The 25,000-nt window shown below is 34.5% G+C and overlaps 1 protein-coding gene across 1 annotated transcript in view; it reads right to left on the bottom strand.

Annotated features, from left to right (window-relative positions):
- Positions 1-25,000, bottom strand: part of LOC126988342 (uncharacterized) — a 76,758-nt gene that overhangs the window by 33,796 nt on the left and 17,962 nt on the right. The window contains exons 6-11 of the mRNA XM_050846400.1: positions 8,477-8,535; positions 8,085-8,146; positions 5,265-5,353; positions 3,311-3,416; positions 2,406-2,560; positions 2,052-2,135 (exon numbers count right to left, since the gene is read on the bottom strand). Of these exons, the coding sequence (XP_050702357.1) occupies positions 2,052-2,135; positions 2,406-2,560; positions 3,311-3,416; positions 5,265-5,353; positions 8,085-8,146; positions 8,477-8,535 (555 nt within the window). The remainder of the gene's footprint in view (positions 1-2,051; positions 2,136-2,405; positions 2,561-3,310; positions 3,417-5,264; positions 5,354-8,084; positions 8,147-8,476; positions 8,536-25,000) is intronic.

Here is a 25,000-nt window from a genome sequence, read left to right as displayed (position 1 = left end):
AAGTTTTCTCTTTCATTCACATTCTCCTCCTCCTCCTCCTCCTCCTCCTCCTCCTTTGTCTTCTTCTGGGCTTCCTTTTCTTCCTCCTTCTCCTCCTTGTATTTCTCCTTTCCTTCTTCTTCTTCTTCTTCTTCTTCCTCCTCCTCCTCCTCCTCCTCTACTCAAGAACAAACTATCTACGGACATCATCAGGGTTCTAGGGTAAAAGAAACTGAAATAAAGGAAAGAAAACGGATATTTATAGAAAACGGGAGATGGTTAAACTTGTCCTTGTTCTCTTGGGGACTTCTTGTGGAACGGTTTTCTTTTTGATTTCACGTTTTCATATATTTTAATCGTTTACTATAAAAAAACGAATAATATTAATAAGAAGTAAGGAAACTACTACTTTTACTAATATAATAACAATAAAAAATACTAATAATAACAGTAATTTATTCTGTTTATAAGATTTTGGGGTAACTTTAGAATATTTTTGCCTTGTTAGAAGTCTTTCATCTTTTATATCTCTAAGTAAAATAAATAATAATAATGATAATGAACACTTTTCTAATAATTCCAACTTAAAATCCTTCCTCCTTTGGACTAAATAATTTCATCACATTTTTTTTTAACTATTTCTCTTTTGGAACGATCAACTCCTTTGGATTTTCATGTATAAATAAATCTCTTTTCTTCACATTTCAAAATCTTTCAAAATATTAAAAACTTAGACGTTAGACGTTTTCGAATTACACGTTTTTTTTATGATTGTGACGGTAAACTATTTCAGATAACTCTAAAATAAACCAAAGTAGAGTATTTTCTCACCAGAGTATAATATAAAAAAATGACCATAATTAGTAATATTTTTCCTAATTCTCAGGATGGTCCCCTTAAGAAACATAACCGCACATAATTTCTCATAAAACTCTACAATAAACTTTAATAAATAATGATTATAGACACTAATCCATCTTACTCTCTCACCAGAAACATATAAAAAAATAACCATAATTATAATCTCTCACTAGAAAACATTATATAAAAAAATAACCATAATCAGTAATATTTTTCTTAATTCTCAGGATGGTCCCCTTAAGAATCATAACCGCATACAATTTTTCATAAAACTCTACAATAAACTTTAATAAACAATGAACATAGACACTAATCCATCTTACTCTCTCACTAGAAAACATTATATAAAAAAATAACCATAATCAGTAATATTTTTCTTAATTCTCAGGATGGTCCCCTTAAGAATCATAACCGCATACAATTTCTCATAAAACTCTACAATATAAATAAATAAACAATGAACATAGACACTAATCCATCTTACTCTCTCACCAGAAAATATCTTATAAAAAAAATCACCATAAATATTTTGTTTCTAAATTACCAAGACTGTCCCTTAAATACCACCACCGCACCAGCTATTAAGGGGGGCCTCTCACCAGAACCAACCAAACATAAACAAATCGATATACAAATGAATAAATGAATGAATGAATAAATAAAGACTAACTCATTTTTATATTACGACAAGGCTAATTTTGTATGGCCAGGTAAGTCAATTCTCCAGGTTAATCTCTATCTCATTAAGACATATGACAGGTAGCGGTTTGGTTGGCACCCCTGTTGTCCGTCGGTCTCTCTCTCTCTCTCTCTCTCTCTCTAATTGTACTGCTAATTTCCTATCAGTTAATTAGTATAGAATTTGTAGTAGTAGTAGTAGTAGTAGTAGTAGAAGTAGTAGTAGTAGTAGTAGTAGTAGTAGTAGTAGTAGTAGTAGTAGTAGTAGTAGAAGAAGAAGAAGGAAGACGAGGTGGAAGAGGAGTAAGAAGAAGAAGAAGAAGAAGAAGAAAAAGAAGAAGAAGAAGAAGAAAAAGTAGAGAATGAAAATATCTATCTATCTTTGTTTCTCTCTCTCTCTCTCTCTCTCTCTCTCTCTCTTTTTAAAACCAAATTATTTTCATTAACTCCTTAAAACTTAGTTCAAATATATCCCCAACAGACCCCCCCCTTCTCTCTCTCTCTCTCTCTCTCTCTCTCTCTCTCTCTCTTACTTGTTCAGTCCGTCGAGGTTCAGGATTCCAATTTCTCCAAAAAAATCTCCGGCCTTCATTGTAGTAAGAACCTTCCCCGTCTCACTGCGGAGGAAACGGAGAGATAATGGAGGTATGGAGGGAAGTATAAGGGGGGGGGGGAGTGTTTCTCTCTCTCTCTCTCTCTCTCTCTCTCTCTCTCTCTCTCTCTCTCTCTATATCTCTCTCTCTCTCTCTCTCTCTCTCTCTCTCTCTCTCTCTCTCTCTCTCTCTCTCTCTCTCTCTCTCTCTCTCTCTCTCTCTCTCTCTCTCTCTCTCTCTCTCTCTCTCTCTCTCTCTCTCTCTCTCTCTCTCTCTCTCTCTCTCTCTCCTTACCTTATAACTTCTAAAATTCCATCAGCTATTATGAACATTTCTCTCGCCACCTCCCCTTTGCGGCAGATGAGGTCACCGGGGGTAAAGATATATGCTTTCATCTTCAGAACGAGGTCATGTAGGAACTCTGGTTGGCACTCCTTGAAGATGCTGACCTGTGGGGGGGGGGGGGTGTCAGGAAGGAGGAGGAGGAGGAGGAGGAGGAGGAGGAGGAGGAACAGTTAAAGAAGAAAGTTGGAAGAAAAGGAAGAAGGAAGGAAGGAAGGAAGGAAGGAAGGAAGAGAGAAGGAGGGAAGGAAGGAAGGAAGGAAGAGGGAAGGAAGGAAGGAAGGAAGGAAGGAAGGAAGGAAAGAAGAAATGAAGAAAAGAAGAGAAATAGAAGTAAATGAACAGATAAAGAGGAAGAGAGGAAGGAAGGAAGAGAAGAAGAAAGAGGAAGAAGAATAGAAGGAAGGAAAGGAAGGAAGGAAAGGAAGGAAGGAAGGAAAGGAAGGAAGAGAAGAAGGAAGAGGAAGAAGAATAGAAGGAAAGGAAGGAAGGAAGGAAAGGAATGAATGAATGAAGGAAGGAAGGAAGGAAAGAAGGAAGGAAGGAAAAGAAAAGAAAGAAAAAACAACCACATTATCAATAACAATACTTTCCACACTAACTTACAAAGAAACAAACTAACAAAAACACAAACAATTTAATATACAATCAAACTACAATCTCATTTTCTTCATAACAATTTTCTGCTTCATTTTCTTCCATATCTTCACTTGCAAAAACAAAAACAAAAAAATCAACATTCCTCAACTATCCTCTCTCTCACTCTCCCCTTCTATTCAACAACTTCTATATCATTCTATCTATCTATCCATCTATCTATCTATCTATCTATCCATCTATCTGTCTATCTATCTTACCTTCTTCAGTGTTAGCAAGTTCACGTGGAGAGCAAGTTCTGTTCTGAGCTTGTCCGGTAATAAGCCCAGAGCTGTGTTGATGTCACCGCCCCCTTGGATGCGGCCCCTGGGGGAGTGAAGGGAAGGGAAGGGAAGGGAGGGGATGGGAAGAGTTGGGAAGGGTAGGGATGGGGATGGAAGGGATGGGAAGGGTTGGGAAGGGAAGGGGATGGATGGGATGGGATGGGATGGGTTGGGTAGGGAAGGAAAGGGAAGGGAAGGGAAGGGGAAGGGAAGGGAAGGGATTTGGAGGGAAGAAAGAGTAACCAATTAGTCTCTCTCTCTCCTCCTCCTCCTCCTCCTCTCTCTAATATAAATTCCTCTCACAAACACATACATAAACAGAGAGAGAATAGAAGATTTACATAGATTTACATAGAAAATCAGACCACACAGACCCCATGGTCCAGACTTGGTGGTCTGTCCTTAAACCTAAGTGATTTTACATTAATCAGAAGACTCCAAAACGTTGCATTTCTACTCTAGTTGATATTAAGTTGAAGGAAGTGACGGTCGAGCTTATTTTTGAAGGAGTCAATCGTGTTACACTGGACCACTGACGGTGGAAGCTTATTCCATTCTCGCACTACAACGTTGGTGAAGAAAAATTTGGTGCAGTCTGAATTTACTTGTCTACATCTGAGTTTTACGCCATTGTTCCTCGTGCGCAAAGTGTCATCGATCATAAACAATGTTGATCTGTCTACATTCGTGAAACCATTAAGTATTTTAAAACATTCGATCAGTTTTCCTCGGAGGCGACGTTTCTCAAGAGAGAACATGTTAAGGGTAAGCCTTTCTTCGTAGGATTTGTTGCGCAAAGGAAGGGATCATTTTCGTTGCCGACGCTGAACACCTTCTAATTTAATATCCTTTGCATGGTGGGGAGACCAAAACTGTACCGCATATTCCAAGTGGGGTCTGACTAAACTGTTGTAGAGCGGGAGTATTACATCTTTATTCTTGAATACAAAGTTTCTTTTAATGAAGCCCAACATTCTGTTCGCTTTATTTGCTGCATCGATGCATTGCTGTGAGAATTTGAGGTTTGATGCGATTTTGACCCCCAAGTCTTTGACGCATTGAACGCTTTTGAGTTTAACGCCGCGCATTTCGTATTCGAACTTCTTATTCCTCGTTCCAACTTGAAGGACCTGGCACTTGTCTACGTTAAAGGGCATCTCCATCTATCCGACCAAGCTGAAATTTTGTGCAAATCCTCTTGGAGGCTTTGCCTGTCTTTGTCAGTGAGAACCGAGTTGCCAATCTTTGTGTCGTCTGCAAATTTACTAATGCGGTTATTGAGTCCAACATCCATGTCGTTGATGTAAATAATGAAGAGCACTGGGCCAAGGACCGAGCCCTGAGGGACGCCACTAGTGACAGGCGCCCACTCTGAGTTAAATCCGTCAATCACTACTCTTTGTTGTCTGTTGCTCAACCAATTCGCGATCCATTGGTTTACTTGACCGTCAATACCTATTTGCTTTAATTTGTAAAGTAATTTATGATGCGGGACTTTATCAAACGCTTTCTTGAAATCAAGATAGACTACGTCCAGTGATTTGGTTACGTCATAAACAGTGAAGAGGTCGTTATAAAAGGTTAATAGGTTTGATAGGCAGGATCTTTTGTTTCGGAAGCCATGTTGTGAGTCCCCAATCAATGAGTGGCTTTCAAGGTAATCTACAATTTGTCTCTAATTATGCCTCAAGTAGCTTACCTAAGAGAGAGAGAGAATGAAATTAAGAAGAACGAAGAAGAAGAAGACGAAGAAGAGGAGGAGGAGGAAGAGTCAGAGAAGATAAACAAGAAAGACAGAAAAAAAAGAAAACACAAACACACACACACACACACACACACACACACACACACACACACACACACACACACACACACACACACACACACGTACCTCGACCAAGAGTAGTCATACCACCTCTGCACTCTTCTCTGCATGGCCCTGGGAACCTTGTGGTGTCTCATGTAGAGCTTGGCGCCGTCCTGAAAGCAATGGCAGCAGTAGTAATTGTAGTTCTAGTATATGTATATGTATATGGGTCGAGCCCCCCCACCCGTGTTATTCATACTCTATAGGAGGGCGGCCAAGGCCCCTGTATATGGATAGCAATAGCAATAGATAACTTCTTGACATAATAATAGTTGTAGTTCTAGTATATGTGTGTATATGTACATGTGTCGAGCCCCCACTACCCCACCCGTGTGATTCATACCCTATGGGAGTGCGGCCAAGGCCCCTGTATATGGATAGCATTAGCAATATATACCTTCTTGACGTAATAATAGTTGTAGTTCTAGTATATGTGTGTATGTGTATATGCCTCGAGCCCCCACCCCCCACCCGTGTGATTCATACTCTATAGGAGGGCAGCCAAGGCCCCTGTATATGGATAGCAATGTATACCTTCTTGACGTGAGTGTGTACAGCAGTGTTTTTAAGTTATGCAACAGTAAAATAAACTCGTGAACCTGTACTATACACGACTATTGCGCTAACGTTGTGAGGGACAGCGGTTGGTACTTATAATGATAAATTTTGAAGTATTCGTCAGGAGGCAGCTCAAGGGCACAAAAAAAATGAAACAATAATAAAAAAGCCCGCTACTCGCTGCTCCTATAAAAAGAATCCAAAGAGGTGGCCGAAAGAGAGGTCGATTTCTGGATTCTTCGCAAAAACACGAATTCTTTTCCTGTATTCGAATATGAAGGAGAACACTATGATTTCTACCAATAATTATTTGAATACAAACACGAATACACCTAAATATGGTATTCTAATATATTGGAACACAAATCCCGCATACGAATGAACACGCATTTTCTTTTTTACAACAAAGGAGGCAGCTCAAGGGCACAAAAAAAGGAAACAACAATAAATAAAAGCCCGCTACTCGCTGCTCCTATAAAAAGAATCCAAAGAGGTGGCCGAAAGAGAGGTCGATTTCTGGATTATTCGCAAAAAACACGAATTCTTTTCCCGTATTCGAATATGAAGAACACTTTGATTTCTACCAATAATTATTTGAATACGAACACGAATACACCTAAATATTGTATTCTAATATATTCGAATACAAATCCCGCATACGAATATCCCTCCCCAATAATTATTTGAATACGAACACGATTTTTTTTTTACAACAAAGGAGACAGCTCAAGGGCACAAAATAGGAAAACAATAATAAAAAAAAAGCCCGCTACTCGCTGCTCCTACAAAGAGAATCCAAAGAGGTGGCCGAAAGAGAGGTCAATATGGTATTCTAATGTATTGGAACACGAATCCCGCATACGAATGAACACGAATTTTCTTTTTTACAACAAAGGAGACAGCTCAAGGGCACAAAAAAGGAAAACAATAATAAAAAAAGCCCGGTACTCGCTGCTCCTATAAAAAGAATCCAAAGAGGTGGCCGAAAGAGACGTCAATATGGTATTCTAATATATTGAAACACAAATCCCGTATACGAATCTTCCCTCCCTTGTAGCAGGATGACTATCAGTAACACGAAGACACTAACAACAATGAAACTATGGGTCGTATTTTAAAAGATCTCGTCACCCAAGTTCACAAATTTGCCAAGGCTTTCGTATGAGTTTAGGGCATTTCCAGTAGTAGTTTTATGACCCTGGTGGTAGTGTGACCCTTACTATGTACCGTGAACCTAAGGAAACACTCATTTGACAAGGCTTTCGTATGAGTTTAGGGCATTTCCAGGGGTTGTTTAATGACCCTGGTGGTAGTGTGACCCTTACTCTGTACCGTGAACCTAAAGAAACACTCATTTGCCAAGGCTTTCGTATGAGTTTAGGGCATTTCCGGGGGTAGTTTTATGACCCTGGTGGTAGTGTGACCCTTACTATGTACCGTGAACCTAAAGAAACACTCATTTGACAAGGCTTTCGTATGAGTTTAGGGCATTTCCGGGGGTAGTTTTATGACCCTGGTGGTAGTGTGACCCTTCCTCTGTACCGTGAACCTAAAGAAACACTCATTTGCCAAGGCTTTCGTATGAGTTTAGGGCATTTCCAGGGGTAGTTTTATGACCCTGGTGGTAGTATGACCCTTCCTCTGTACCGTGAACCTAAGGAAACACTCATTTGACAAGGCTTTCGTATGAGTTTAGGGCATTTCCGGGGGTAGTTTTATGACCCTGGTGGTAGTGTGATCCTTATTCTGTACCGTGAACCTAAAGAAACACTCATTTGACAAGGCTTTCGTATGAGTTTAGGGCATTTCCAGTAGTAGTTTCATGACCCTGGTGGTAGTGTGACCCTTACTATGTACCGTGAACCGAAAGAAACACTCATTTGACAAGGCTTTCGTATGAGTTTAGGGAATTTCCAGTAGTAGTTTTATGACCCTGGTGGTAGTGTGACCCTTACTATGTACCGTGAACCTAAAGAAACACTCATTTGACAAGGCTTTCGTATGAGTTTAGGGCATTTCCAGGGGTAGTTTTATGGCCCTGGTGGTAGTGTGACCCTTCCTCAGTAGCGTGAACCTAAAGAAACACTCATTTGACAAGGCTTTCGTATGAGTTTAGGGCATTTCCGGGGGTAGTTTTATGACCCTGGTGGTAGTGTGACCCTTCTTCAGTAGCGTGAGCCTAAAGAAACACTCATTAGAACCCGACTGATCCCTTCTCTGACCTTTAGAAGTAGTTATTGTGAGAAGCGAAAGTGACTAAGAATACCGATCTGAATGTGTACTCACCAGAAGACGTTCAAACTCCAGTCTGTTCGCGTTCCTGTTAGTGATGACGTTCCCAACCTGACCTGTGAACGGAGGAGAGGGAGAACGCTGATAAACGGGGAAGAGAAACAGAGATGATAAAGAAGGGAAGAGGCAATTAATGAGAGGGAGATGATGGAGCATAGAGAGAGATGATAAACTAAGGAAGAGGATTGATTTACGAGAGGGGGGAGGGGGTCTATCTATCAATCTATCTATCTATCATATATTGCATTATCTACCATACCTCCTCCTCCTCCTCCTCCTCCTCTTCCTCCTTCTCTTCCCTATTCTATCAATCCATAAAGAAGGAAACACGAGAAGAAAAAATATAGTTCACACAATTTCTATAACAATAAAAAAATTCAACTTACCAACAATTGTGGCGAAGATGAAGACCCCGATGAGGTAGCTGACGATTGTGAAAATGTACCTGTGGGGGGGAAGAGGAGGAGGAGGAGGAGGAGGAGGAGGAGGGGTTGGGAAGGGAAGGGAAGGAGGAGATAAGAGGGAGGGAGGGAGGGAAGGAGCGGGGAAAGAGAGGGAAGGGAAGGGAAGGGAAGGGAAGGGAAGGGAAGGGAAGGGAAGGGAAGGAAAGAGTAGGGAAGGGAAGGGAAGGAAAGGGAAGGGAAGTGAAGGGAAGGGAAGGGAAGGGAAGGGAAGGGAGGGGGAAGAGGAGTGAATACGTTAGTTTGTTGGTTATCTTTACCTTGTCAGCTGTTCGTGGTGGACGTGGAGGAAGAGGAAGAGGAAGAAGAAGAAGAGGAAGAGGAGGAAGAGGAGGAAGAGGAAGAGGAGGAAGACTTATGGGGTTACTTTTTGCATTACCGTGATGAGAGAGAGAGAGAGAGAGAGAGAGAGAGAGAGAGAGAGAGAGAGAGAGAGAGAGAGAGAGAGAGATTAAAGATAGAAAGAGAGAAAGAAAGAGAGAGATAGTTTTAATAGCAAGAATAAAGATTGTAAAGATATTAATATAAAGTTTAATAATATATACAAAAAAAATATTATTAGTAGTAAAATTTAATAGCCCAGAAATAGCCCGGGAAATCTAATAATAGGAATAGTAATAACAATAATAATAGTAATAATTAATAGTAGTAGTAGTAGTAGTAATAGTTGCATAGTCTATTAGTAAATCTATCAGAAAGGAAGAAAATTATATAAGAAAAAAAGTCATTATTATTATTATTATTATTATTATTATTATTATTATTATTATTATTATTGATGTAAATTAATAAGGAAAAAAATTATGGGTGAAAAAGAGGAAAAAAAATATATATTGGAGTTTATTTATCATTATTTTTGGTAATTATTATTATTATTATTATTATTATTATTATTATTATTATTATTATTATTATTGATGTAAATTAATAAGGAAAAAAATTATGGGTGAAAAAGAGGAAAAAAATATATATTAGAGTTTATTTATCATTATTTTTGGTTATTATTATTATTATTATTATTATTATGTAGACAAAAAAAAAGTAAGGAGGTAAAGCTGGGAGGAGGAGGAGGAGGAGGAGGAGGAGGAGGAGGAAGCAGGACGTAACAACCAGCAACAAATTAAAAAAAAAAAAAGCAATAAATAATAGCAAACAATAGCAAAATTAGGCGTAAACAATGACGAATAGGCGTAAACAACAGCATTTGAAATAACAGGTTTAAGATTATGATCAAAGCGAAGGAATATAACGAAAGACAGAGACGGGTAAACAATAGCAAAATTAGGTGTAAACAATGACGAATAGGCGTAAACAACAGCATTTGAAATAACAGGTTTAAGATTATGATTAAAGCGAAGGGACAGAACGAAAGACAGAGACGGGTAAACAATAGCAAAATTAGGCGTAAACAATGACGAATAGGCGTAAACAACAGCATTTGAAATAACAGGTTTAAGATTATGATTAAAGCGAAGGAACAGAACGAAAGACAGAGACGGGTAAACAATAGCAAACAGGGAAGCATCGGCCGAGGTAAACAAATCCAGCAGAAGATAAACAAGAGTAAACAAAAGCAGAGAGGAGCGTAAACAACATCAAAGGCAACCGTAAGATAAACAAGGAGTAAACAAGTGTAAACAAAATCAAAGAGAGGCAACCAAACAACGGCGCATAATAGTATGGAGCGAGGATTCACAAGCAAACAAGAGAGTGATAAGATTAAAGAGAAGCAGACAGGAGCAAACAATAGCAAACAGTGGCATAGATAAGTGACGATAGACGATTGAATAGCAAATTTGAAACATAGCCCATAGAGAACGTAGCAGACAAAAGGTAAACAAGGAGATAAACAAGAGTAAACAATAGCAGAGAAGCAAACAACAGCAAACAAAGCCAAAAATTATTAGAAAGAGATTATTGAAATGCAAACCGAAGCAATGCCATAGATGGAGAAAGCAAACAAGAGGTAAACAAGGAGATAAACAAGAGTAAACAATAGCAGAGAAGCAAACAATAGCAAACAAAGGTAGAAAATAGTAGAAAGAGGTCATTGAAAAACAAACCGAAGCAAAGGCAGAGGTAGAGAAAGCAAACAAGAGGTAAACAAGGAGATAAACAAGAGTAAACAATAGCAGAGAAGCAAACAACAGCAAACAAAGGCAGAAAATAGTAGAAAGAGGTCATTGAAAAACAAACCGAAGCAAAGGCAGAGGTAGAGAAAGCAAACAAGAGGTAAACAAGGAGATAAACAAGAGTAAACAATAGCAGAGAAGCAAACAATAGCAAACAAAGGCAGAAAATAGTAGAAAGAGGTCATTGAAAAACAAACCGAGGCAAAGGCAGAGGTAGAGAAAGCAAACAAGAGGTAAACAAGGAGATAAACAAGAGTAAACAATAGCAGAGAAGCAAACAACAGCAAACAAAGGCAGAAAATAGTAGAAAGAGGTCATTGAAAAAATAAACCGAAGCAATGCCGGAGGTAGAGAAAGCAAACAAGAGGTGAAGAAGGAGTAAACAAGAGTAAACAGAAGCAGAGTAAACAACAGCAAACAACCATTCAAACAACCGTCGCCCCGGCATTTAAACCCGCAGTTTTCGAACGTTGAAATGTAAACAACAAACAGCTGATCGCTTCTTTTTGGTATAGATTGTTTACTTGTTATGTTTCTTCCTCCTCAGAAGTAAACAATTATGATTCGATTTTGTTTGTTTGTTTGGTATAGAAAGGGAAGTCATCGTAGAGTTGTAATTATTATTATTATCATTATTATTATTATTATTATTATTATTATTATTATTATTATTATTATTGGAGTTGTTTTTTTCGTTTTTTCTTAATTCTTCTTTATCTTGTGTTTTTTTTTTTTTCTTGATTTCGTTTTCTTTTGTTTTAATCATTTGTTAAAGAAAATTTATATATACACACATACATACACACACACACACACACACACACACACACACACACACGCACACACAGTCACCCAGAAACACACACACACACACACACACACACACACACACACACACACACACACGCACAGTATTTTTATCAGATCCAAAAATTTCGCGTTTTTTGGAAAATAATAAAAAACAAGATTATAAAAAAACAACAACAAGAACAAGAGTCGGGTCTGCCCTTCTGTTAACTATTATTATTATTATTATTGCTATTTTTTTTTTACTATTTTTTAAACCAATTTTTTTTATTGTAGAAAGAAATAATTTTTTTAGTAAGATTTCAATAACATGCAAACTAAATTCCTTTCATCTTTATTACTGTTATTTTATTTCTTTATTTTTTTGTTATTATTAAACTGAAAGACTAAATATTTTCAGCTATTTTTTATTTTATTTTATTTCAAGATTTTTTTTTTTTTGCATTTCTTTCAATAACGTGCAAAATAAATTCCTTTCATTTTTATTACTATTATTTTACTTCTTTATTTTTTTTGTTATTATTAAACTGAAAGACTAAATATTCTCAGCTATTTTTTATTTTATTTTATTTCAAGATTTTTTTTTCTGCATTTCTTTCAATAACGTGCAAAATAAATTCCTTTCATTTTTATTACTATTATTTTACTTCTTTTTATCATTATTATCAAACTGAAAGACTAAATATTCTCAGCTATTTTTTTTTTTATTTTATTTCAAGATTTTTTATTTTTTGCATTTCTCCTCAAAAAAAAAAAAAGTTACAACACAAAAAAATTCGTTAAGTAATCGTTCGAAAACTTCGGGTTCGTTAATGCGTTCAGGCTCGTTAGTTCGTTCGTGCGTTCGTCTTTGTCAGTGAAAAATAATATATGAAAAAAAAGAATAGTTGAGTCTTCCTGCGGCGGAGAAGAAAACGGGATGACGGTAAAGAAAACGGGGGTCGGGGAGGGAGATGACGGTTGCCTTCAAATTCTTTCTTCATTTTCTTCGTTTTTTCTTTCCTTTCCTTCCTTCTTTCTCAGCCCCTTCCCCCCCCGCCTGTTGGAATTATCATTATTATTATTATTATCATTATTATTATTATTATTATTATTATTATTATTATTATTATTATTATTATTGCTATTATTATTGTTATTATTGAGTGTTAGGGTTTGAGACGAGAAGGCGGTAACGTTTCTTATTCACTAACATTAATATCATATGTTTCTAATTTCTCATTAACATCATGAAGTCCTTTCTTTCTCTCTTTCCCTTTCAATTATCTTTCCTTTTTACTGATTTCATCTTTATTTTTAAGTTTTTTTTTTGCTTCTTAGATATTTTCATTTTTTTTTATTTCTTTTCTTCTTTGGTAATGTATTTTTCGTTTTTATCTCGTTTTCTTTATTTTCACAGTTTTCTTGAATAAACGACAAAGTGATGGAATTTTTATATTTTCCGTGATTTTTTCAGTTTCATCTTCGTTGTATTTATTTTTTTACGACATTAAATAAATCACCAAAAACCACAAGGGCTTTTTATATATCGAAGTTCGCTTTTTCGGTAAACGAGATCAATGTGTTTTTTTTTCCAAGTTTTCCTTTGCTTCGGTTTTCGTTACAATCAAATAAATAAATAACAAATAAAGACAAATGTTCTTCTTTCGATATTTCGCTTTTTGTCTTTCTAAGTTCTTATGAGTGACCGCTCGAGCCCAGCCCAAAAGTTTTCATTACGCAAAACAGAGAAATGCCTTTGGTGCGATTAAGCTTTTGCGGTATTAAAAAAAGGAGAATAAAAATCTGACCATACCCAGACAAGAAAATAATAGTAATAACAGTAGTAATAGTAGCAGTAATAGTAGTAGTAGTAGCAGTAGTAGCAGTAGTAGTAGTAGTAGTAACAATAGCAACATATCAATAATGTTAGTGCTAGTAATAGTTTTAATAGTTGCAATAATGTTCATAATTTTGAGGTAATAAAGATGACTATTTTGAATGATTTTGGGACAGCCCGCTCTTCTCTCTCTCTCTATCTCTATCAATTTCTTTTTCTCTCTCTCTCTATCTTACTTTCTTTAAATTTTCTTTCTCTCTTTCTCTCTCTCTCTCTCTCTCTCGCTCTCTCCGTCTCATCCGCAAGACGAAAATACTAACAATAACAATAATAATAATAATAATGATAATAATAATAATAATAATAATAATAATAATAATAATAACAATAATAATATCTATAGGTGGTGGTGGTGCTTGGCTGGGAGGGAGGAATATTCGGTATTTAAACAACAACAACAACAACAACAACAACAACAACAACAACAACAACAACAACAACAACAACAACAAGAGCAATGCAGTTTAAGATATTTGGGAGTTGCTATTTTTTTTCTTTTTTTTTTCTTTTGTTTTATTTGAAAGGAGAGAAGTTGAGTTGAAGTGAATGCAACAACAAGAACAACAACAACAACAACAACAACAACAACAACAAGAACAACAAGAACATCGATAAAACTAAATACATAGAAATTCAGACAAAAAAAAAAAAAAAGATTATCGAGTTTAGTTGAATTGGGAATTATTAATAAGTTTCATTTCCAAAAACAACAACAACAACAACAACAACAACAACAAAATCATCCCAGATCCTCCTGAGAAAAAAAAAAATATTAGAACATTTCCACACTGAAGAAACACCTAGGAAAACACACACACACACACACACACTCTCTCGCATTCATTCAAATCCTCGTACAGAAAACTTAACTTATTATTATTTTTTAGAAAAGGAGGAAAGAGAGAAGGGAAGGGATAATGGCGGGGAGGAGGAGGAGGAGGAGGAGGAGGAGGAGACTATGAAAACTTAGTATTGATGATGATTATGATGGAAAAAATGAAAAAGAGGAGGAGGAGGAGGAAAGGAATAGAGAGGACCAGATAGATAGATAGATAGATACATAGATAGATAGATAGATAGATAGTTAATGAAATAATGAAAACCAAATAACAATGAAAAACAGATGACATTTCTGCGTTAGTGAACAATAAGAATATATACACAAAAATTATATATATACAAAAGTGGTAGTGGTTGTAGTAGTAGTAGTAGTGGTAGTAGTAGTAGTAGTAGTTGTAGTGGTGGTAGTAGTAGTAGTAGTAGTAGTGGTAGTAGTAGTGGTTAGGTTACTACTACAGGGTTTAATGCACTACTGGTATTGGTAGTAGTAGTAGTAGTAGTAGTGGTTGTGGTAGCAGGTTTCAAACTACTACTTGCATATACTTAAACTATCTAGTAATTGCAGTACTAGTAGTGGTAGTATTAGTATTAGTAGTGGTAGCAGTAGTAGTAGTAGTAGTAGTAATAATTGCTACGAAACTATGCAGGCTTCGTATAAAAATAGTAGTAGTAGTAGTAGTAGTAGTAGTAGTAGTAGTAGTAGTAGTAGTAGTAGTAGTTAATACTTCTACAAGGGGACCAATCTAATTAAAACCATAACAATAATAATAATAATAATAATAATAATAATAATAATCATAACTCTCTTCGGAGCCATCACTACTAGGGAATATCCAGGTCATATATATACACACCCTGCTAATTAGTCTACAGGTAAGTGCAGGTGGGACTCATCAACGAGGGGCTTCATTATCTACAGGTGTGTCGAGGCCAGGCGGACCAGGTGTGAACAGGTATGCCTCGCGTCCCGGCCAACCCCCGACCCTTTCCCCTCCTCCCCGGCACCCTGACAGACCCGCGTGGTGTCTCTCGCTTGTATCTCCGCGGCAGTGGCGATGCGTCAGTTTGTGTTTACCGCGGGTGTGTGAAGCAGTTTGTACGGGATAACAAATTCAAATAACTACAACGAACATAAAGTTATACCAAGAGGCGCTGGAAAGCAATATATTTAGGAGACGAAACACCATATCGCCTTCAGCACGAGATGGGCGCGGGCACTGCAGGGGTGCATTAGATAGAGTTGTATTTGTATTAAAATTGTATTTATCACTGGTAGCAGCGACGGGCCAAATTTGTGGCTTTACCGTGTAGCAGCGACTGGCCAAATTTGTGGCTTTACCGTGTAGCAGCGACGGGCCAAATTTGTGGCTTTACCGTGTAGCAGCGATGGGCCAAATTTGTGGCTTTACCGTGTAGCAGCGACGGGCCAAATTTGTGGCTTTACCGTGTAGCAGAGACGGGCCAAATTTGTGGCTTTACCGTGTAGCAGCGACGGGCCAAATTTGTGGCTTTACCGTGTACCAGCGACGGGTCAAATTTGTGGCTTTACCGTGTAGCAGTGACGGGCCAAATTTGTGGCTTTACCGTGTAGCAGCGACGGGCCAAATTTGTGGCTTTACCGTGTAGCAGCGACGGGCCAAATTTGTGGCTTTACCGTGTAGCAGCGACGGGCCAAATTTGTGCCATGATATAAACCCCCAAAATAGATGATGCATAAACTGATCACAAATGCTTTGATATATATTATGAAATGGTTTATGTGAGGGGTGATTTTTTCTCATTTTTCTCGCTTAGTGGGACCATTAAGAAACATGATCCCCGCTGATATTGAATTAAGTAACACAAACACAAAATAGTTTTTCCTCTGGGCTCCGGTAGAACGTAGGCACCTTCTGAACGGCCTCAACACGGCTGGCTACCAAACACCTTCCCACAGACTATTACCAACACCAACCCCCCCCCCCCTCTTTCCCCCTCCCCGGCCATTACCCCAGGGACGAGAGGCCTACCTGCGCACACCTGTTCAAGCCGGGGCCTCGAGGTGGTGGTTAGGTCCTAGGTGAGAGGGAGACGCGGCTGGTGACTGAATGAGCGGTAAGTACTTGTATATATAAGCTGTGTGCTATTGTTACTCGCGGGCTACCGTAACGGGGGGCTGGAAGGGAACGCGTGTGTTAGGCTGCAATGGTACGGGGTTAGTAATTAGAGATGATGATGATAATGATGATAATTGTTTTTTTACGGCATAGAAAGCAACTCATTCAAGGGCAACAAAAAGAAGATATATAAAAAAAAGCCCGCTAACTGTTGCTCTCTTTAGCGATAAGAATTAACGAATGATAATAATAATAATAATAATGATAATTACATTGGATTATACACAATTATATATATGATTTTCAATACTCACACAATCACACACACACACACACACACACACACACACACACACACACACACACACACGATGAAAATGGATGAATGAAAAACACAAAAAAAATGAATTACACAAAAAAATTATCCAGATATGTGAAAGAAAAAAATATTTGACCAATTATATTTTTGTTTTTTTTTCATTCTTATAAAAATTTTGGATTATAAAGAAAACAATGAAATCTCTCGTTTAATCTTGTTTGTTTTTCTTTATTTTCCTCGATATGAAAGCGCTATTATTATTATTATTATTATTATTATTATTATTATTATTATTATTATTAACTCCTAGTGTGCTTTCTTCATTGCCTATTTAGCTATTTATTAACTTATTTATTTATCCATTAATTCATATTTCTCCTTAATTACTCTTTCCTCTATTTCTCACTCAAAAAAAAGCAACATTTTTATATTCATTTATAAGTAAAATGTAAAGTAAAAAAATATCTATTAAGTGTGTCACCACTACTACTACGACTACGGCCGTGTGTGTGTGTGTGCGTGTGTGTGTGTGTGTGTGTGTGTGTGTGTGTGTGTGTGTGTGTGTGTGTGTGTGTGTGTGTGTGTGTGTGTTAATATGTAGCTGTGAATATTAAAAAAAACATCTATATTAACATGACAATAATACTAATACCAATAATAATAATAATAATAATAATAATAATAATAATAATAATAATAATAATAATAATAAAAATAATAATAATAATTAGTATATATAACCTGGGTTCCTTCATTAAATAACAGATGATAAAAAAAGTAATAACATAATAATTGATATATTTGTCAGTAAATGCGAAAAAAAATAATGTTAAGATAATATAAATGTGGGAAATAAGTTTAAATATTGTTATGTAAATGTGCCTAAAATAATGTATAGATTTCCTTGTGTAAATCTGCAAAAAAAATGCTTATAAATGTTTGTTAAGTAGTAAATGTTGGCAGGAGAATTTTTATAAGTATTTTGTTAATCTGCAAAAAATGTTTATAAATGTTTCTTAGGCAGTAAATGTTGGCAAGAGAATTTTTATAAGTATTTTGTTAGTCTGCAAAAAAATGTTTATAAATGTCTCTTAATTAGTAAATGTTGGCAAGAGAATTTTTATAAGTATTTTGTTAATCTGCAAAAAAATGTTTATAGAAATCATCAGGTAGCAATGTTTTATATATATATCTTCACAAATTTGCAAAAAAATGTTTATATAGTTCTGTAAATGTTGGAAAAAATGATTATATATATTCTGTAAATGAGCTATAAATGTGTGTGTATATATATATGTAAATGAGAAATAAATGTACATATATTCTTCTATAAATGTCCAAAAAAAAAATGTATATATATATTCGTCTATTAATTAAAATACATGTACAAAATTGACATTCTGTAAATAATGAGGAAAATCTATATATACTCTCTTGTAAATAAAAAAAAAAAAAAAATTGGACATGCGACTGTGTAAATATGAAAAAAAAAAACTTATTATATTCTGTGCAAAAAACTGTTCAAATAGTGTTTTGTGTATTAATATCAACAATTCTATCATACATATGTACACGTATGAGAATGTGAGAGTGGCTGTTGTCGTGGGGGAAGGAAGGAAGGGGAAGATTTGTAAGAGTTTATAAAAGTTGGTAAAATTTATACAATAGCAGATGATAGAAAAAGTAGCTTCTGTATAAACGAAAAATTGACTTAACCCGGTAGCAGCGACGGCCCAAATTTGTGGCTTTACCGTGTAGGGGTGACGGGCCAAATTTGTGGCTTTACCGTGTAGGAGTGAAGGGTTAAATTTGTGGCTTTACCGTGTAGCAGCGACGGGCCAAATTTGTGGCTTTACCGTGTAGCAGCGACGGGCCAAATTTGTGCCATGATATAAACCCCCAAAATAGATGACACATAATCTGATCACAAATGCTTTGATATATATTTTGAAATGGTTTGTGTGAGGGTGATTTTTTCTCATTTTTCTCGCTTGGAGGGACCATTAAGAAACATGGTCCCCGCTGATACCACTACCACCGGGTTAAGTCAATTAGTAAATAAACATAATATACATACATTAAAAATACTTTCTGTGGATAGAATTAAAAAAAAGAAAAAAACTTGTTACAAAACCACAAAAAACACACAAAAAAACAAAGTAATATAAACAAAACGAAGGTGTTATTAATTATACATAAACATAAATAAAAAAAATAATAAAAATAAATAGATCAATAAACACAGGTGAGAGAGAAACAGACAGGTAAGATTAATTAAGAGATCTCAAACACCTGAAAAAAAATCATTAATATTTGTTAGTGAAAAAAAAAATGAAAATGAAAAATAGGTTAGATGATTTTGGGGGGATGAAGATGAAGAGGAGGAGGAGGAGGAGGAGGAGGAGGAGGAGGAGGTAATCTGGGAGGAGGAAAAGTTACATATATATAAAGAAATACAGTTAAATAATATAATAATAGAGAAGAAGAGAGGAAGAGAATAAAGAAGAAGAAGAAGAAGAAGAGGAGGAGGAGGAGGAGGAGGAGGAGGAACACGGCAATAAAAGGACCCATAAAAGAAGAAGGAAGGAAAGAAAAGGAAGAGGAAGAGAAGGAGGAAGAGGAGGAGGAAGAGGAGGAGGAGATAAAAGTTAACACACAATGAAAAGAGGAGGAGGAAGAGGAAGAGGAAGAAGAGGAGGAAGAGGAGGAAGAGGAGGGAGAGGAGGAAGAGGAAACAATAGAAATAGAAAGAAAGAAGAAGTAGAATTATGATAAAATAAACCAAGAAGACAAAGAAGAAAAAGAAGAAGAAGAAGAAGAAGAAAAAGACAAAACAACAACAACAGGAAGAAGAAAAGGAAGAAAACAATAGGATAAGAAATAAAGGAAGGAAGAAAATGAACATAAAAAGAAGAAAAATGAAAACAACAAGAAAAGGAAGACAAGGAAGGAAGGAAGGAAGGAAGGAAGAGAAAGAAGGTGAAGAAGAAAATGAGAGAGAGAGAGAGAGAGAGAGAGAGAGAGAGAGAGAGAGAGAGAGAGAGAGAGAGAGAGAGAAGACAATTGGAACACGAAGAAAAAAAGGAAAGGAAAGGAATTAAAAAGGAAAAGAAAAAGAGAAGAAAAAGAAGAGGAAGAAAAAAAAGAAAAAGAGAAGAAAAAGGAAGAAAATAAAGAAGAAAAAGAAGACAAAGAATAGGAAGAAGAAAAGACAGAGAAGAAAATTAAAGAAAATGAAGAAAAAGAGGAAGGAAAGGAAGAAAAAGAAGAAAAAGAGAAGAAAAATGAAGAAAATGAAGAAGAAAAAGAAGACAAAGAATAGGAAGAAGAAAAGACAGAGAAGAAAATTAAAGGAAAGGAAGAAAATGAAGAAAAAGAGGAAGAAAAAGGAAGAAAAAGAGGAAGAAAAAGAAGAAAAAGAGAAGAAAAAGGAAGAAAATAAAGAAGAAAAAGAAGACAAAGAATAGGAAGAAGAAAAGACAGAGAAGAAAATTAAAGGAAATGAAGAAAAAGAAGAAAAAGGAAGAAAAAGAGGAAGAAAAAGAGGAAGAAAAAGAGGAAGAAAAAGAGAAGAAAAAGGAAGAAAATAAAGAAGAAAAAGAAGACAAAGAATAGGAAGAAGAAAAGACAGAGAAGAAAATTAAAGGAAATGAAGAAAAAGAAGAAAAAGAGAAGAAAAAGGTAGAAAAAGGAAGAAAAAGAGGAAGAAAAAGAAGAAAAAGAGAAGAAAATAAAGAAGAAAAAGAAGACAAAGAATAGGAAGAAGAAAAGACAGAGAAGAAAATTAAAGAAAAGGAAGAAAAGGAAGAAAAAGAGGAAGGAAAGGAATAAAAAGGAAGAAAAAGAGAAGAAAAATGAAGAAAATGAAGAAGAAAAAGAAGACAAAGAAGAGGAAGAAAACGAAAAGACAGAGAAGAAAATTAAAGGAAAGGAAGAAAATGAAGAAAAAAGAGGAAGGAAAGGAAGAAAAAGGAAGAAAAAGAGGAAGAAAAAGAAGAAAAAGAGAAGAAAATAAAGAAGAAAAAGAAGACAAAGAATAGGAAGAAGAAAAGACAGAGAAGAAAATTAAAGGAAAGGAAGAAAATGAAGAAAAAGAGGAAGGAAAGGAAGAAAAAGGAAGAAAAAGAGGAAGAAAGGAAGAAAAGAGAACAGAAAAATGAGAAGAAAAGAGAATCAAAATAAAGAAGACAAAGAAGACAAGAAAACAAAAGAAGAAAAAAAAATATCACAACACTTACAAAATTTTCTTCTCCTCGCGGTTCGGTGCAAACAACAAACACACACACACACGAACACACAAACAAAGCCAGACACAAACAAACAAACAAACAAACGAACGAATAAACAAACATACTCAAACACGTGACCCGAAATTGGTGTTTGGGAATTTTTTTTTGTTGTTTTTTTCGATTTTTTTTTTTTGGTGAATGAATGAAAAAAAATAATGAATTGTTGTTATCGTTGTTGTTATTATTATTATTATTATTATTATTATTATTATTATTATTATTATTATTGTTATTATTATTATTATGATCTCTGTTTTTTCATATTTTTCTTTTTTTAAATTCGAAAAAAAAGAAAAAAAATATTCGATAAGAGAATTCCTGTTTTTTTCTTCATTTTCTTTATTTTTCTTTATTTTTTCCTGTTTTTTGGCGGTATTTAAAAATTTTCTTGTTTTCTTTTTTATTCGATATATTTTTCTTTAATTTTCTTTCATTTTCTCTCTTTCCTTCTTTCTTTCTTTCTCTCACTCACTCACACACACACACACACACACACACACACACACACACACACACACACACACACACACACACACACTTACAGATCCACAAAAAAAACACACAAAAAAAACACATATTAAAACACGTTCGCGACTACGGGTTTAAATCTGCGCGGGACAAGTTTTATTTAGCTGTTTTCATTTTATTCTTTTATACAACAGCCATTAGAAGCAACACGGGGCGGGGCGGGGCTTGGCGGGGCTTGGCGGGGCAGAGCGGGGCGGGACGGGGCGCGAAAATGATAACAATAATAATAATAATAATGAGTTTTTTGAATGAGTTACGCTGGAAAATTAAAAATACTCGTAATAATCAAGAAATACTAAATGCATTGTGTGTCTCTATATCAGTGAGAATTAAGATAAAACCAGCTGGGGAGAGACAATAGATTCTTTTATATTATCATCTATAGCTATTAACAATTAAATAAGAGTATGCTAATTGTTTTTCTATATACAGATGGGAACTTGCTTTTTTTCCCATTTTCTGACCCAATGAGTATAAATTGAATAGCTATTTTTTCATTTTTTTTCTCAGTGAATATTGATTGAAAAGCTATTAACAATTAAATTATCTATAGCTATTGACAATTAAATAAGAGTATGCTAATTGTTTTCCTATATACAGATGGTAACTTGTATTTTTTTCCCTTTTTCTGACCTAATGAGTATAAAATTAATAGCTATTTTTTAATTTTTTTTCTCAGTGAATATTGATTGAAAAGCTAACTAACAATTAAATAAGAGTATGCTAATTGTTTTTCTATATACAGATGGGAACTTGCTTTTTTTCCCATTTTCTGACCCAATGAGTATAAATTGAATAGCTATTTTTTCATTTATTTTCCTTAGTGAATATTGATTGAAAAGCTAACTAACAATTAAATAAAAGTATGCTAATTGTTTTTCTATATACAGATGGGAACTTGTTTTTTTCCCTTTTTCTGACCCAATGAGTATAAATTGAATGGCTATTTTTTCATTTTTTTCTCAGTGAATATTGATTGAAAAGCTAACTAACAATTAAATAAGAGTATGCTAATTGTTTTTCTATATACAGATGGGAACTTGATTTTTTCCCATTTTTCTGAGCCAATATGTATAAAAGAATCGCTATTTTTTTCATTTTTTCTCAGTGAATATTGATTGAAAAGCTATTAACAATTAAATTATCTATAGCTATTAACAATTAAATAAGAGTATGCTAATTGTTTTTCTATATACAGATGGGAACTTGTTTTTTTTCCCTTTTTCTGACCCAATGAGTATAAAATGAATAGCTATTTTTTCATTTTTTTCCTCAGTGAATATTGATTGAAAAGCTATTAACAATTAAATAAGAGTATGCTAATTGTTTTCTATATACAGATGGGAACTTGTTTTTTTTCCCTTTTTCTGACCCAATGAGTATAAATTGAATAGCTATTTTTTTATTTTTTTTCTCAGTGAATATTGATTGAAAAGCTAACTTTCTTTTAATCATTATCTAGGTAAACAAATACTTATGAATGAATGAGTGTTTTCAGATGGTAACTTGTTTTTTTTCCTTTTTCTGAGCCAATGAGTATAAACTGAATAGCTATTTTTTCATTTATTTTCCTCAGTGAATATTGATTGAAAAGCTAACTAACAATTAAATAAGAGTATGCTAATTGTTTTTCTATATACAGATGGGAACTTGTTTTTTTCCCTTTTTCTGACCCAATGAGTATAAATTGAATAGCTATTTTTTCATTTTTTTCTCAGTGAATATTGATTGAAAAGCTAACTAACAATTGAATAAGAGTATGCTAATTGCTTTCTATATACAGTTGGGAACTTGTTTTTTTTCCCATTTTCTGACCTAATGAGTATAAAATGAATAGCTATTTTTTCATTTATTTTCCTCAGTGAATATTGATTGAAAAGCTAACTAACAATTACATAAGAGTATGCTAATTGTTTTCCTATATGCAGATGGGAACTTGTATTTTTTTCCCTTTTTCTGACCTAATGAGTATAAAATGAATAGCTATTTTTTCATTTTTTCCTCAGTGAATATTGATTGAAAAGCTAACTAACAATTGAATAAGAGTATGCTAATTGTTTTTCTATATACAGATGGGAACTTGTTTTTTTTCCCATTTTCTGAGTCAATATGTATAAATTGAATAGCTATTTTTTAATTTTTTTTCTCAGTGAATATTGATTGAAAAGCTATTAACAATTGAATAAGAGTATGCTAATTGTTTTTCTATATACAGATGGGAACTTGTATTTTTTTCCCTTTTTCTGACCTAATGAGTATAAAATGAATGGCTATTTTTTCATTTATTTTTCTCAGTGAATATTGATTGAAAAGCTAACTTTCTTTTAATCATTATCCAGGTAAACAAATACTTATGAATGAATGAGTGTTTTCAGATGGTAACTTGTTTTTTTTCCCTTTTTCTGAGTCAATAAGTTTAAATGAATAGCTATTTTTTCATTTTTTTCTCAGTGAATATTGATTGAAAAGCTAACTAACAATTACATAAGAGTATGCTAATTGTTTTTCTATATACAGATGGTAACTTGTTTTTTTCCCATTTTCTGAGTCAATATGTATAAATTGAATAGCTATTTTTTCATTTTTTTTCTCAGTGAATATTGATTGAAAAGCTAACTTTCTTTAAATCATTATCTAGGTAAACAAACACTTATGAATGAATGAGTGTTTTTCAGATGGTAACTTGTTTTTTTTCCCATTTTCTGAGTCAATATGTATAAATTGAATAGCTATTTTTTCATTTTTTTTCTCAGTGAATATTGATTGAAAAGCTATTAACAATTAAATAAGAGTATGCTAATTGTTTTTCTATATACAGATGGGAACTTGTATTTTTTTTCCCTTTTTCTGACCTAATGAGTATAAAATGAATGGCTATTTTTTATTTTTTTTTCTCAGTGAATATTGATTGAAAAGCTAACTAACAATTGAATAAGAGTATGCTAATTGTTTTTCTATATACAGATGGGAACTTGTATTTTTTTCCCTTTTTCTGCGCCAATGAGTATAAATTGAATGGCTATTTTTTAATTTTTTCTCAGTGAATATTGATTGAAAAGCTAACTTACTTTTAATCATTATCCAGGGAAACAAATTTTAATGAACGGATGAGTAATTTCTCACCAAAAACTATGATTTCTTTCTTTTCCTTTTTTCTTTTTTTCCTGTCTCCAAATAGATCACTGTAAACAAATCCATAACGATCTTTTCCTCACTTTTCTTAATAAAAACAAAATAAAGTAAGTTTTTTTCCTTTTCTCCACTTTCCACTTTTCAAAATAACTTCAGATAAGTACATTAGTAACTATCTTTTAACCCTTTTAGTGAATAAACACATATTAAAGATTTGATTTTTTTCACATTTTTTCCTCTCTCTTTCTTCTTTCCTTCCTTCCTTACTTATATCTATCTTTAAATTACCTTTGGATATATACATTATGATCTATTTTTTCCCCTCTTTCAGAATAAACCAAAATAAATGACTTGATTATTTTCCCATTTTTTCCCCTTTTCATTTTCTTTCCTTCCTTCCTTCATTATTTCTTTCTTTAAATCACCT

The sequence above is a fragment of the Eriocheir sinensis genome, chromosome 69, assembly GCF_024679095.1.
Source record: "Eriocheir sinensis breed Jianghai 21 chromosome 69, ASM2467909v1, whole genome shotgun sequence".
Classification (NCBI taxonomy): Eukaryota; Metazoa; Arthropoda; class Malacostraca; order Decapoda; family Varunidae; genus Eriocheir; species Eriocheir sinensis.
The sequence above is the reverse complement of the archived record's forward strand: the minus strand, read 5'-3'. Positions and strand labels throughout refer to the sequence as shown.